We start from the raw sequence: 15654 nt of genomic DNA, 5'->3' as shown, positions 1-15654 counted from the left end.
GAAATACATCAAACAAATCATATAAATCTGCACTATACATACATACGTACATACATACATACATACATACATACATACATACATACATACATACAGATATACATACATACATACAAAATACTCTGCTGTTGATGTTGAAATTCCAATGAAGGAGCCTTGGATCATCATCATCATCATCATCGTTTAACATCCGCTTTCCATGCTAGCATGGGTTGGACGATTTGACCGCGGACTGGCAAGCCAGATGGCTGCACCAGGCTCCAATCTGATCTGGTAGAGTTTCTACAGCTGGATGCCCTTCCTAACGCCAACCACTCCAAGAGTGTGGTGGGTGCTTTTATGTGCCACCGGCATGAGGGCCAGTCACGCGGTACTGACAATGGCCACGCTCAAAATTGTGTTTTTTACGTGCCATCTGCACAGGAGACAGTCCAGCGGCACTGGCAACGACCTCGCTCGAATGATTTTCTAATGTGCCACCGGCACAAGTGCCAGTAAGGCGACGCTGGTAACGATCACGCTCAAATGGTGCTAAGGTTAGAAACCGGCTCTTTCTCTGTTGGCAAGAAAACTGGAAATAACACTGAATAATGACATACACATATGAAATAGAAAATAAAAATCTGTGCATACACTGACTCCAAATATTGCACACATACACACAAACATGCACAAACACCCTGTTGATGTTGTTGAAATTCCAATGCAGGAGACTTGAATATACATTAGAAACTGGCTCATTCTCAAAGTGATCACCAGTCACTGATTTGCATCAAGCAAAATAGCTAGTTGTAAACTCTCAAGAAGAGATCAGAGTAGTAACTATACTAAAAAGTAAAGGAGTGAACCACTATGAAATGGACATGATATTAGAAAATAATAGACCAGACATAACGATTATAGATAAGGAAAAGCAAAATTCCATACTTATTGACCCACTATGCCTGTTTGATTCCAGGTTTGCAAAGACCAGTTAGAATTTTCTTCAGGTCGAGTAGCCCATCCCACTCAAAAGGTCTCTGAATAAGGGTTATTTGAGGATGTTGAACAAAACATCCACATTTCCAAAAGTGAATTATCCAAACCCCAAAGAATTCCTCTCAACACATGGCTATGATGCTTCCCCACTACTTCTGCTCATGATCAGAGATGCACATATTGTAAACAACGAAGTGACATGCTCAACTGGTTAAGGTTAAGCAACTGACAAGCAAATCTGTCGTATTGAGCAGAATATTTGCTGTAGCCCATCTTTTATACCAAGACAAAACATGTACATAATAACACTTCCAATCAGTTAAGATCAGAAGCCATGAGATCCACTGCCTGGTATTGCATCAGGGCATTATTATTATTTATTATTATCAATATTATTGTTATTATTATTATTATTATTATTATTGTTATTGTTGTTGTTATTGTTGTTGTTGTTGTTGTTGTTGCTGTTGTTGTTGTTGTTGTTGTTGTTGTTGTTGTTGTTGTTGTTTCACTTAGTCATAACAATACTAACAACCTGGTGTTAGAACTCAATACACATATTCTTCAGAAAATAGGATTAGTGAAGTACAGAGTCTATTAAGAAATTAACTTGATGACAAAGAAATAAGAGACTAAGTAATGAACTTCCTTAACTTACAGCTGTTTCTGCTATAAGATGCAATGCACTCATAGCTGAGTGTTTGTGTATTACCCTATGACTTTGTCAGAGCCTCAAATTAGAAGCTCCAACTAAGCTGTAGAGTGATACTAATATATTGCTTCAAATCTTTGCATGAAGCCAGCTATCTAACAGGAAGGAGTTAGTCAGACTGGTACTTATTTTATTGACTCCGAAATGATGAAAGGCAAAGTGGACCTCAGTGACTTTTGAACTCAGAATGTACAGAACTGAAAGAAACGCCAGTAAATATAGTATTTTGTCTGGCACAGTAACATTTCTGCTAGCTCATCGCTTTTAACATTATCTAATTTATTACTATGGCATATCAATTAATACCAACAAGGTATTAAAACTTAATAATTCAGCCAAAGAATTAGTCCTGTGTCAAAATTCTTATCACAAGCAGAAGCATACATTATATTATCCAGATAAAATGCTCACTTTGGAAGAATTGCTTTAATTTTATTGTAAATGGCAGTTGTCTGTATCAATATAAGTGCATATTAGATTAATCTCTATGTAATTATACAATTCAATCATATTTTATCAAATTACACACTTTTAACGTTAATTAATTTTATTCACACTTTTACCTGTGTGAATGGAAAAACAAAGATATTTTATCAATTTTATAATTTCAAATTTAATTTCTTGTAATGCTATATATCTGTTGATTTTATTTTTTTCCAGAAAATCTGTGTATTCGCAAAAAATAAATGTAAGTAATTTAATTGTATGTAATTGAATTTACAATATCAGAAATACTGATTTCATTAAATTTTATCAACTGAATTTTTTCATCTTGTAGTTTCTCAGCCAGAATAGTTGCGTGTAAGCAAAAACCATATTAAGATATGTAAAAGTTGCCTCCCTTTAGTAATATCGTTTGCTTATAGAGTTCTTGTTCTTGTTCACAGATACAACCCTGTCTCAGTCGACTGATTATGTTCTTTACGAAAACAGTATACAACATTTTCCTACAGGCCAATTCCTTTGGGTGGTGGCCAATGCTAAAAAGTTTCTGATTAAAATTTCCTAATAGTGCTGCACATGTTGCACCAGATTCCCCTGTTAATACCCGGCAACAACATCCTATATCCTTTCAGGCTTTATATTACAGTAAACTCTCTCCCATCCAAAACCACTGGGAAGAAGGGTTGCCAGATAATCGAATTTTCCGGATATTCGATCGTCACTTTTTAACTTAACATAACTCATTATGTAACACCTTACAAAACTCATTAAAACTCTACATACACATCAGTGTTATCATTAATACTCTGAGTAAAATAGAAATGAGAGAAATATAAAGAAATATAATTTGAGTAAAGAACAAGTTTTAATAACCTTGAAATACAGGTTCTGTAAATGCAATAAAATATGATATTGTACTGTACTTTGAGAAGCAACAATCCGTTTTAGAAAGAAAATTTCTTTCACAGGCAATTAATTAACACAAACTAGTACAAATTCTCTGGACCCTAATTAACAATGCATTTTCTTTTCTTTTTTCTTTCTGAATGTTGATAGCTTGAGAGTTCTGGTTATTTGAATGGGATATAAGCGGGATTTTATTGTAAACTGTTTTGATTCTGACAATTCTATATTTGTGAAATGCGGAATTTATATTAAGTATCCTATTTACATTAGAATAGCTGGTTGAAGTTTGTTTTCCATACATACATACATACATACATGTATATATGTATGTAAATAATCATGTCATATGGCCAAGTGGTTAGAGTGTTGGATTCACAATCATAAAATCATGGGTTTGATTCCTGGGCCTGGTGGTATGTAATTTTCTTGAGGAAGGCACATAATTTCACATTGTTCCAGCTTACTCAGCTGAAACTTAGTATAATCCAAGTGCTGGTACAGCAACCTCTCCCTGCCACTGTTACATTTGTGATGTTCCCCTAAGTCAAGCATAGAAGGGATCTAAGTGTTTCTATGTCCTTTGGCTACATAGACACCTAAAACAGTAAATGAAAGCATGATACTTGTTACCAGGCCTTACTCTCTTGCAAGTGATGCCTACACCATGAATATAACTCTTTACTCTTTTTACTCTTTTACTTGTTTCAGTCATTTGACTGTGGCCATGCTGGAGCACCACCTTTAGTCAAGCAAATCGACCCCAGGACTTATTCTTTGTAAGCCTAGTACTTATTCTATCGGTCTCTTTTGCCGAACCACTAAGTTACGGGGACGTAAACACACCACTATCGGTTGCCAAGCAATGGTGGGGGGGAGAGACAAACACAGACACGCAAACACACATACATATATATATATATATATACATATATACGACGGGCTTCTTTCAGTTTCCGTCTACCAAATCCACTCACAAGGCTTTGGTCGGCCTGAGGCTATAGTAGAAGACACTTGCCCAAGGTGCCACGCAGTGGGACTGAACCCGGAACCGTGTGGCTGGTAAGCAAGCTACTTACCACACAGCCACTCCTGCGCCTATATATATATTTCACTGATGTCTTTCAACAAAATTTGTAATCTTTTAATAAGGAAATAAACAGAGGCTTTCAAATTAAAATACCATGCAGTATTTGCTTTCTCTGACCTGCACTGTTGCCATCATAAGTGCAGTGAACCTTTGATTAGAATGTTGCCAACCTGTAACCAACGGTGAATGCCACATTCTCCGGTTGATATGAAATAGTAATGAAAAGTTGAAATGAGACAACTGGGTGCAGCTGTTTGGAAGTTGATGATTTGATACAGCTGACTGGATGTCTAATCTGTTTTGGCAACAATACTTTTTGGCACTGGAAACATTCTATCACACGCACACACACACAGACACACACACAGACACATGCGCACACACACACACACAGACACACAGACACACACACACACACACACACAAACATACCCACACATGCACACATGCACACACACACATACACACACAACACACACAAACATACACACACGTGCACACACGCAAATGCACACACACACATGCACACAACACACACACAAACATGCACACACACAAACACACGCACGCACACACACACACACACACATACACCCATGCACAGAAATATATATAGAGAGAGATAAAAAGAGAGAGAGATTACAATCTATTAATTGAACACAAATGACATAAACATTTCCCTCTCCTCGGACACATAGAGAGAAATGTACTCACACACATAAACAGAGAGTGGGGGCAGGAAGAAACAGACAGATAGATAGAGAGGGAGAGAACAAGAGAAATGTTAAAATGACTGATGTCAAATAAGTTAGTGTTGAATCAACAGTGCGAAATAGGCGGGGCCAAAGAGGCTGTACTAAAATACTTGATACCTACAAAAGTGTCAGCAGTAATTTGTGTGTCCAAAAACGTATCCACTGTATTTTGAACTATGAATATTATATTTGAACCACTACGCCAAAATAAAAACAGAGTATCCACTCCAATTATGAAGAAAAGAGAATATGATTCCAATAAACCGTCCACAGTCTGTCTACCCAATGTGAAAGGCCTCTCCAAAAAGATACAAAAGATATGCAGCCCATATGACATCAGGACAGTATTCAAGAGTAATACAACACTTTGCAAATATCTCCTTCGAGTAAAACTACCAATAGAAGAGAATATGGCCAGAGACTGCATGTACTCCATCCCATGCAGCTGTGGTAGGTTATACAAAGGCAAAACATGTCGTCCCCTCAAAATAAGGGTAGACAAACATCGCAAAGCTGTGACATGAGGAGATATTGATAAATCAGGTATAGCTGATCATGTATGGAAAAATGGAGACCACCACCCCCTGTGGAATGAAGTTAAAATAATAGACAGAGAACACTGCTGGATTCAACAAAATTCAAAAACTAAAAGAAGCAGCACATATGCTAGGACACAACAACCTCCTAAGCGGACTGAGTGCAGATATGAGTAGCATATCGGAACCAGTATTAAGGAAGGATAGGAAAATATTAGATTTATAAGCCCTAAAATTCAGTCCATAATTGCCCATGGGCATATGGCATAGTGGTTAAGAGTGCAGGCTACCAACCCCAAGATTCCGAGTTCAATTCCAAGCAGTGACCTGAATAATAATAATAATAATGATAACATCGAAAAATACCCAAGACACCTGATGAAGGCTGGAGGGTATATCAGCCAAAACGTGTTAACAACAAGCAAAATGAGGACAAATATCCATCAAATGTAAATAATGTACATAATTCCTCATCTCTTAAATATAGGACTGTATTATATTTGAAGTTGTAACATTCGAAATTGTAAACATTTAAAGGAAAGACAATGTTTTGAAAGCATACAAACCTGTGCATCATTCTCAGTTTCTTGAAATAATGTTTCCCAAGCAGAAAAAATGGAAGTTGGACTATCAATTGGTGGTCTGTTATAAGATAAAAATTAATAGATTAGATTATATCGAATAACAAAGACTGAGAGAAAATATATGATATCGTTCACTTGTTTCAATCATTAGACTGCGGCCATGCTGGGGTACCGTCTTGAAGAGTTTTTAGTCGGACAAATTGACCCCAGTTCATTTTTAAAACCTGGTACTTACTCTATTGGTCTTTTTTACTGAACCACCAAGTTATAGGGATGTAAATAAACCAACAACAGTTGTCACACATTGGTGGGGGGGCAAACACAGACATAAAGACACACATACATAGATATACATCATCATCATCATTTAACATCCTCTTTCCATGCTGGCATGGATTGGACCACACATATATGTATATATATATATATATATATATATATATATATATATATATATAGCATCATCATCATTATCATCATCATCATCAGTTAATGTTCATTGTCCATGCTGGCATGGGTTGGACGGGTTGACCAGGGCTGATAAGCTGAGGGGCTGCACCAGGCTCCTGCCTGATTTGACATGGTTTCTACAGCTGGATTTTCTTTCTAACGCCAACCACTACAAGAACGTAATGAGTGCCTTCATGGACCACTGGCATGGGTGCCAACTTCATGAAACCGGTATCTGCCACGATTATGATTTCACTTGACTTGACAGATCTTCTCAAACACGGTATATCGCCAAGAGTCTATGACAGGCTTCTTTCAGTTTCTGTCCACCAGATCCACTCACAAGGCTTTGGTTGGCCCAAGGCTATAGCAGAAGACACTTGCCCAATATGTCACACAGTGGGACTGAACCTGGAACTATGTGGTTGGGAAGCAAACTCCTTACCACACAGCCACACCTGCACAATAACAGAGGTGAGAAGTGGAGGAAATATGATGGATTCAGGATGAGACATCTTCTGCCTTACAGTTTTTACTTATTTCTATCATTAGATTGCAGCCATGCAGTGGCACCACTTTGAAGGGTTTAATCAAACAGATTGACACCTGTACTTAATTTTTTAAGTCTAGTATTTTTTCTATCATTTTCTTTTGCCACACAGCTATACCTGTGTCTACATATAACAAATAATTGGTTCAATAATAGAAATCGATAGAATGAAAGTACCAGACACAAACAAGTATTGATGTTGATATAATCAATAAAAACCCTTCAAAGCAGAGTCACAGCATGGTCACAATTTACTTAGTAAAAGCAATAAAAGAATTAATAAAAAATCAGAATGAAATGTAACAAATTTTGATTGCTCTGTGCTCTGATATTGTCAACAGAACTCTTGCTTGTATTATTGGTAGGCGGTGCTGCAGTGACTAAATGGTGTTGGAATTAATGATTCGAAACTATACAATTTCAGATTTTACTACTCCCATTACTAATATCAAAGTATATCATCATTCCACCTTCCTGTCAAGGTTCATCACCATCGTCGTTTAGTGTCCACTTTTCTATGCTCACATAGAGTTGGATGGAATTTGCTGATGCAGACTTTCTATGGCTGGATGCCCTTCCCCTCACCAACCCTCACCTGTTTTCAAGCAAGGCAATATTTCCCATGACTACACATTTTTCTCATAGAAGATTGGAAATGAACAAGATCACATGAGGTCAAAACAAGGCTATGCACAAACACACACAGACACACACACATACATACAGAGTGGTCTTCTTTCAGTTTCCTTATTTCTTTATTGCCCACAAGGGGCTAAACATAGAAGGGACAAGCAAGAACAGACAAAGGAATTAAGTCGATTACATCGACCCCCAGTGTGTAACTGGTACTTAATTTATCGACCCCAAATGGATGAAAGGCAAAGCCGACCTTGGCAGAATTTGAACTCAGAACGTAACGGCAGACGAAATACCACTAAGCATTTCGCCCGGCGTGCTAACGTTTCTGCCAGCGTGCCGCCTTTTAATTCAGTTTCCATTTCACTCACAAGGCTTTGTTTTGATCAGGGCTTTAGGAAAAAACTCTTGCCCTAGGTGCCATGCAGGGGGACTGAATTGAGACCACATGGCTGAGAAGCAAGCTTCTTAACCACACAGCCATGCTTGTTGGCTTTGACAAAAACAGATGCTAGTGAGTCAACTCAACAAGGAAACCAATAAGTGGTCTCGAAGCCTGCTCAAAAGTGGAATCAAATCCCCTTCAAAAGAAAACCTACTGTTTTAAAAAATAAAGACATGCTGGGCGATGTAGTCTGGATGAGGTATAACCAATATATATATAGAGAGAGAGAGTATACACTGTATGGTCGTGGTTGGAATGCCTTTGTTGATATGCAGTCTTCAAGGAAATCTTTGAGTTAAAAGATGCATACTGAGATGAATTCAATTAACTACACTCCTCCTTTGTGGATTTGTGGCTGCATGTTTATGCTGCTAATTAACAATTATAAGTCTAAAAACGAATGGCGACGGATAACACAGTGCAACACAAGGTGAAGAACCGGGATAGATAAAATTAGTAACAGTGATATTATATATAACGGGCTATAGAAAATGTCTATACTCATCGCAGTGCCCATGGACTAAGGGAAATAACTCTGCTTCTTACAATTTGGCTAATTGACAAGTTCTACCGTTCTCTTAGTGAATGAGTGAAGATGTGCATAATAGAAACAAGACTATCCCGCTGTATAAACAATTTCTTCTATATGCAAATATCCGAAATTTCCTCCCTGAATATCACATCGATGAAAGCAAGGGGAAAATTGCTGATATAGAAGTCTGGTGCAGTCTCCTGGCTTGCCAGTCTTCAGTCAAACCGTCCAACCCATGCTAGCATGGAAGGTGAACATTAAACAATGATGATGATGATGATGATGATTATCTATCAATCTATCTATCTATCTATCTATCTATTTATCTCTCTCTCTCTCTCTCTCTCTCTCTCTATATATATATATATATATATATATATATATATATATATATATATATCTTTGCATATGGGAAACGTTTTTGAATATACACATAAAAGCTCCTACTTCATTATGTCTACATCCTTATGATATCAGCTGGTAATAGCAGTTTTTTTGGGGTTGTACCAAGCTGTGCTGCTATAATATAGGATAAATATAGTAATAATAATAACAACAACAACAACACCAATAATATTCCATGGATGGAATTTATAAATATTCTAATGCATTGCTATGTGCATTTCCACAGATCACATATTTCTTATAATCATAGTCCATATTCTTGGGATGATTACATATATACATATTAAATATAAGATGGTAGAAAGTTGTGACATTCCCTATAACATTCAAGCACCCTGTGTCTTCTGTGAACCATACATCATATGAATAGTATAACACATGGTAGACTCACCTCACCACCTCACAAGAAAGTTACAAAAGAAACTCAAAGGTCAAGAGTCTGTACATGGCACTTACCAAAATATTGAGTTCTATTCTTCCTGTTTGTTCTACCAAACCTGCTTCTATCTATCTATCTATCTATCTATCTATCTGTTTGTCTGTCTGTCTGTTTGCCTGCCTGCCTGCTTGTCTGTCTGTTTGTCTCTCTCTATCTCTCTCTCTCTCTCTCTCTCTCTCTCTCTCTATCAATCTATCTGTGTATCTATCTATTTAGACAGACATGTAGATAGGTGCAAGTGTGGGTGTCTATTTAAAATGTTTGCTTCCCAAACACATGATTTCTGGTTCAAACCTGCCATGTGGTATCATGAGCAAGTGTCTTCTGCAATAACCCCAGGTCAACTAAAGCCCTGGGATTGTATGAGAAGACACTTGCCCAGTACAATGCGTTCTGAACCTGAAATCACGTGTTTGCAAACTGAGGATCTTAACCTAACAGCCATACATTTGAATGTATGTATGTATGTATATACTTTTTTCTTTTTCTGTTCTTGGCACAAGGTCCTAAATTTTTGAGGTGGGGGGCACTCGATTAGGTCGACCTCAGTATGCAACAGGTACTTAATTTATTGACCCCAAAAGGATGAAACGCAAAGTTGACCTCAGCGGAATTTGAACTCAGAACGTAAAGACAGACGAAATACTGCTAAGCATTTCGCCCGGCATGCTAACATCTCTGCCAGCTCACCACTTTTGTATGTATGTATATGTGTGCACAGATGTATAAGCGTGCATGCATGTATATAAGTGGGTATGTAAATATTTATATGTATATACTTACCACTGGCTGAGTGGTATTGGTATACCTTAGTGACTTTATGATGAATCATCATTCTGTATTTTCAAAGACATTTAAAATAAATAACGCCCCTTATTTGAAAGCAACTAAGAACTGGTAACAGAGTGAGCATTTGACCATAAAATCCTGCCTCAAATAAATCCTCCATGAAACCCAACCTAGCAAGGGAGACAAATGTTAAATGAACAAATGAACTATCTGTTTTGTGCAGTTGAAACTAAAGGCTGTCACTGGTTCAATAGATTCTTAATACCAAGAAAATAAATTAATTTTAGTTGCAATCTTATAACATCATTCATTTCCAGGATGCTTTATTGGAATATGAAACCAATTTCATTCCTTGGTGAAGGTACATGGCCTAGTGGTTAAGGTGTTGCACTTATGATCACAAGATTGTGGTTTCAATTCCCAGTGGATTTTGTTCTTGAGCAAAACACTTCATTTCACATTGTTCCAGTTCACTCAACTGTAAATGAGTGACCCTGCGATGGGCTGGTATCCCATTCTGGGACCCAGACAGTACCTGCTTATTTCATTCTTTGGCTGATACTTCATTTTTAGCAGCGATGGATGGAATATGGAAATCCTCTTAGCTCCTTGTGGAGCATAGGGTTGGCTTCCCGGTTTCCATGGTGTATGTGTTCCCCGCTAGCTGGACAGGACTCAACAAACAGGAAGAAAGAGTGAGAGAAAGTTGGGGTGAAAGAGTACAACAGGGGTCGCCACCACCCCCTGCTGGAGCCTCATGGAGCTTCAGGTGTTTTCGCTCAATAAACACACACAATGCCCGGTCTGGGAATCGAAACCACCATCCTATGAGTCTGCTGCCCTAATTTTTGGGCCATAGTGCCTCCACAGCAGCAATGGAAGGATGAAAGATTTAAACTGATAAAACGAAGGGAGGTAACTGTTCGATGCGTCTCGGATGTTGTCCTTCAGTGGATCATTAGGCATGTTTTCTAGTCTTCCTTCAAGCAAGAGTAATTTGCTTGCTTATCTTTTAGTCATGGCGTAAGGCAATACCCATGATCTTTTACAGAGTCTCTGAGACTGGTGGGAGGGAAGGAGAGAGGAAGAGGAAACAATATTTCTTTTTTTATTTTACAACTCATTCACTGTTTACTTCCTGTGCACTGTTTGTTCATGTACTTCAGGCTACATTTGTTTTGATTAGTTGTAATGCACCTGACTGCTGTATACAATAAGTTCATTATTATTGCTAAGGTGGGAGGTGATGGGGGTGGCAGTACTTTTGTGTCTGCTGTGTAAGCTTGAGTAGGGAACAGCCACAAAGTCAGGGGCTGCCTCAGGTAGCACACACACTCAAGCTATACCACTAGGCGGAAGGTAACCTTATGTCAGAGATGTACTTGCACTGAATACTTGCAAAGCAGTAGACTCGGCAAAAAGCATCCAAGACGCCAGGTAAAAATATTAAATGAGATGACAAATTAAATCTATCACCCAAAATTTTTATAACAGGGTTTGAACTCAGGATATAAAGAATTAGAGCAGATACCACCAGATATCTGGTCTGATGTTTTTATGGTTTTGCCAATTCACTGCTCTGAATTGGTACTTTTTTTCTATTGACCCTTAAAGGATGAAAGGCAAATTCTACCATGGTGGGATTTGAATTCATAATGTTGTACCGACCCTTAAAAGATGAAAGGTAAATTTGACCATAGTGGGATTTGAACTCACAGTATTGAGAATAACAACAAATACTACAAGTCATTCGGTCTGGCATTCTAACCACTCGGCCATTTTGTCATCTGGTAAATCATATCTTGAAAGTTAGATATTGATTTCACTTTGACATAAAACCCCAAGCTACATCAAATTTATGTCTGATGTACAGAAAAAAGACAGTTTATACCCTATTAGTGATAGACACATGGCAGAAGCAGTGAATAAGTATGAAAGTCAAACCTTCAAATCAGTAAGCAACACTCAATATATCCAATTAGTTGATTGGATATGACTCATATACATGTTTCTCTCTCTTACACACAAACTTATATATAAATATATACATATGATACACATATATAAACATCTATAGAGTATATTGTATGCATATGTATGTGTAAATGATATATATGTACATTTGTGTGCATGTGCATGTGTGTACATGTAGTGAACTATTCATTGGGATGACAGACCCTTCTAATCCAACTGCTATTATTAAAGGCGCTTCCTGCTTATTTGCTGTCAATTGTGAGTCTTCCTTCTTTAAAAGAAAATTCCACAAAGGGTTTGTCTTAGACAAACACTTTCCTAGAATGATGACCAAAAGTAAGCTTCTGACCAAAGTAGCTTTGGAAATCCTATTACGATTCTTTGCGGCATCGCTGTGGTTGAATTTACTCTGTTAATATGTTTGAGCAATAACCAAAAGTGTACAGTCATGAATACAATGAGCTGAAACGGGAGTTCCTTGAGAGGATCTCTGACGTAACAGTACTTGAGAGGGTGCATAGCAGGAAAATCAGGGAGTCTCTCCAGATTGAGCTGTTAATTCTCTGCATTGAGAGATCACAGCTCCGGTAAGATGGATATGTGATTAAAATGTGGCAGCGAGGAATCACAAGGCAGGTTCTTTGAGCTGTGTCAACTAGTTGGAAACATATGTAAAGTTACCTTCTGGAGTCATGCTGACTCATAAGGGTTGGTTTTCCAGTTTCCATGGCATATAAATTCCCTACCTGGATGGGACGCCAGTCCATTGCAAGATTACTCATTTTTGCCAGCTGAGTGAACTGGAGCAACATGAAATGAAGTGTTTTGCTCAAGAACACAACGCATCACCTGGTCCAGGAATCGAAACCATAATCTTATGATTGTGAGTTCAACACTCTAATCACTAAACCATGTGCCTTTACAGGAGACCCATGGGTAGACCAGGAATGAGATGATTGGATGTCTATAGTCTCAGTTGGTCATGCTTGAGAATCCAGGCAGAAAGTTTAATGATGTTCCCTTCAGTTCTCTTTGGTCTCTATAGAGATGGTGCTCTGGCCATCCCTAGAGGAGCTAATGGGCATACCCTCAATAGGCTTAGGAAGGACCTAATTAGCACCCTTAGCTCCATGGGGCTCAAGGCAAAAATTGAGACCAAGGTAAAAATCGAGATGTTACGTAAGACCTGAGCTTCTGTTCTAACAGACCCAACTGCAAACCAAACAAGAGGATGTCCTACATCAACACAACCTCTGCCACTCGCCTATCATGTTCAGAAACCTAGTGAATGGTGCTAGCAAGAAAATTTTAAACCTGTCCTCAAGTCAAGAGATTTTTGACACTGCATCCCCTTATTACAACTAAGCTCAGGCATTCAGTGGGTTTAAGGACTGCATCTCCTATAAGCTGCAAAAAAAAAAGTTCCACTGTAATGCTGTTTGGTTTGCCCTACTCTTCTCTTTGAACATCAAAACTTATGAGGGAAGACTATTCCTTAGATTGGTGGACAAAAACTTCACACAATCACACAAATATGAACATTTGTTTAATAGGCACAACTTAAGGGTATCTTACAGATGTGTGCCCAACATCAGAAAAAATTTAATGATCACCCCTAAACCAGAAGCAGAGGTAGGATGTTCATGTAGGGCATACAATAATCACTCAGTGGCGGGGTCAATGCAAAGCCAAGGGGGTCATGTATGAGACTGAGGTTGTAGCTAGCATTAGTAGCCAGAGTAACAGCTTAAGCAGCAATGGCACATCTACTGACAACAACAGCAATAACAACAATGGCATTGGCAATGCTGGTGGCCTGAGTAACAACCTAAGTAGTAATGATGCATCTGCTGACAACCAGCAGCAATGACAAATAGTAGCAGTGGCAGTGGCAGCAGCAGCAGCACATCAAGCAGAAGAGACAACAATTATGACAGTTATGACAGCAGCAGCAACACCAACATTGTAGCTGGAAGTGGCTGGTATTCGTTGCTATGTCAGCAGCAACAGAACCACCAGAATCATGTCCAGTAATATCAGCACCGACAGCAACTTCAGCAACAACAGCAATAACATTAGATCTAGTGTTAATGAAAGAAACATCAATTGTGGTAGTACAGCCAATACACAGACACGAAAACTTTAATTCGTCAACATCCCCATTAAAACAATGTCTGAACAACCATAAGTCCTCTTTTAGGATACCAGAAAGGTGCAACATCATGTTCCTGGCAGCCACATATGGTGCTTAAAAGAGGAACGAACTCCATAATTAAATGGAAGCTCCTTGAACAACTAGGGACTTATATAAATGGGAGCAAATGGTGTAAGCTTTGCTTAGCAGAGAGGGCAAAAATCCTAAAAAAAACTCCCTCAACATGAAACCCCTGTTTAAGCTTCAGGAAAGAAGTATTTAGTCAATGCCCACATCTAAGATGTTTCCTACTACAAACATGGAATTTTCCATTCATTGCATAAGCCAACTACAACTCCTTTGAATATCACCATAGCTGGAGCCAATGTAAGAGGGATAACCTGTCTTGCTTGCAGCATGGACAAATATTTTGTTTACAAAAGTAACTGACCATGGTGTAATTCTTCCTCCAGTTGTAGAGAGGTTATACACTTTTGGCCATTTGAGTCTGACAAGTTGCCTATACTGCTAAACACTTTATAGGTGTGAAACTAATGGTCACTATGACTGGCCATAACATTTCACTTTCTAAAAATATATACTACTGCTCTAATGGTTTATAGAGTGGTTCTTTTTCAGACAAATGAACTATTGATGATACATATATATATATATCTATATCTATATCTATATATAGATGTATATATATATATATATATACACATGGCTTCCGTGCCAGTGGAACGTAAATAGCACCATTTGAGCATGATCGTTATCAGTGTCGCCTTACTGGCACTTGTGCCAGTGGCACGTGAAAGAACATTCGAGCGAGGTCATTGCCAGTACTGCCTGACTGGCCTTGTGGTTGGTGTTAGGAAGGGCATCCAGCTGTAGAAACTCTGCCAAATCAAATTGGAGCCTGGTGTAGCCATCTGGCTTGCCAGTCCTCAGTCAAATCGTCCAGACCATGCTAACATGGAAAGTGGACGTTAAACGATAATGATGATGATGATGATGATGATGATACATACATACATAGGTACATATATATATATATATATATATACTTCATAGATGGGAATCAGATATTCTCCATACAGAATACACTTAGTAGTGCTCAAGAGATTTAAACTTGAGCAGGTATAAGTATTTAATATACTCTAGATATTAATCTGTCTAACTTGCTTATCTCTACATTTACTTCTAAATATATATATATATACATAAATACACATACATATATACGTATATATATATACATATATATAAATATATGTGTATACACACACACACACACA

General features: G+C 38.1%; 1 protein-coding gene across 1 annotated transcript in view; it reads right to left on the bottom strand.

Annotated features, from left to right (window-relative positions):
• Positions 1-5912: 5912 nt before the first annotated feature.
• Positions 5913-15654, bottom strand: part of LOC106875788 (uncharacterized) — a 236059-nt gene continuing 226317 nt past the window's right edge. The window contains exon 3 of the mRNA XM_014924057.2: positions 5913-6060. Within this exon, the coding sequence (XP_014779543.1) occupies positions 5913-6060 (148 nt within the window). The remainder of the gene's footprint in view (positions 6061-15654) is intronic.

Source organism: Octopus bimaculoides, chromosome 5 (assembly GCF_001194135.2).
Source record: "Octopus bimaculoides isolate UCB-OBI-ISO-001 chromosome 5, ASM119413v2, whole genome shotgun sequence".
Lineage (NCBI taxonomy): Eukaryota > Metazoa > Mollusca > Cephalopoda > Octopoda > Octopodidae > Octopus > Octopus bimaculoides.
The sequence above is the reverse complement of the archived record's forward strand: the minus strand, read 5'-3'. Positions and strand labels throughout refer to the sequence as shown.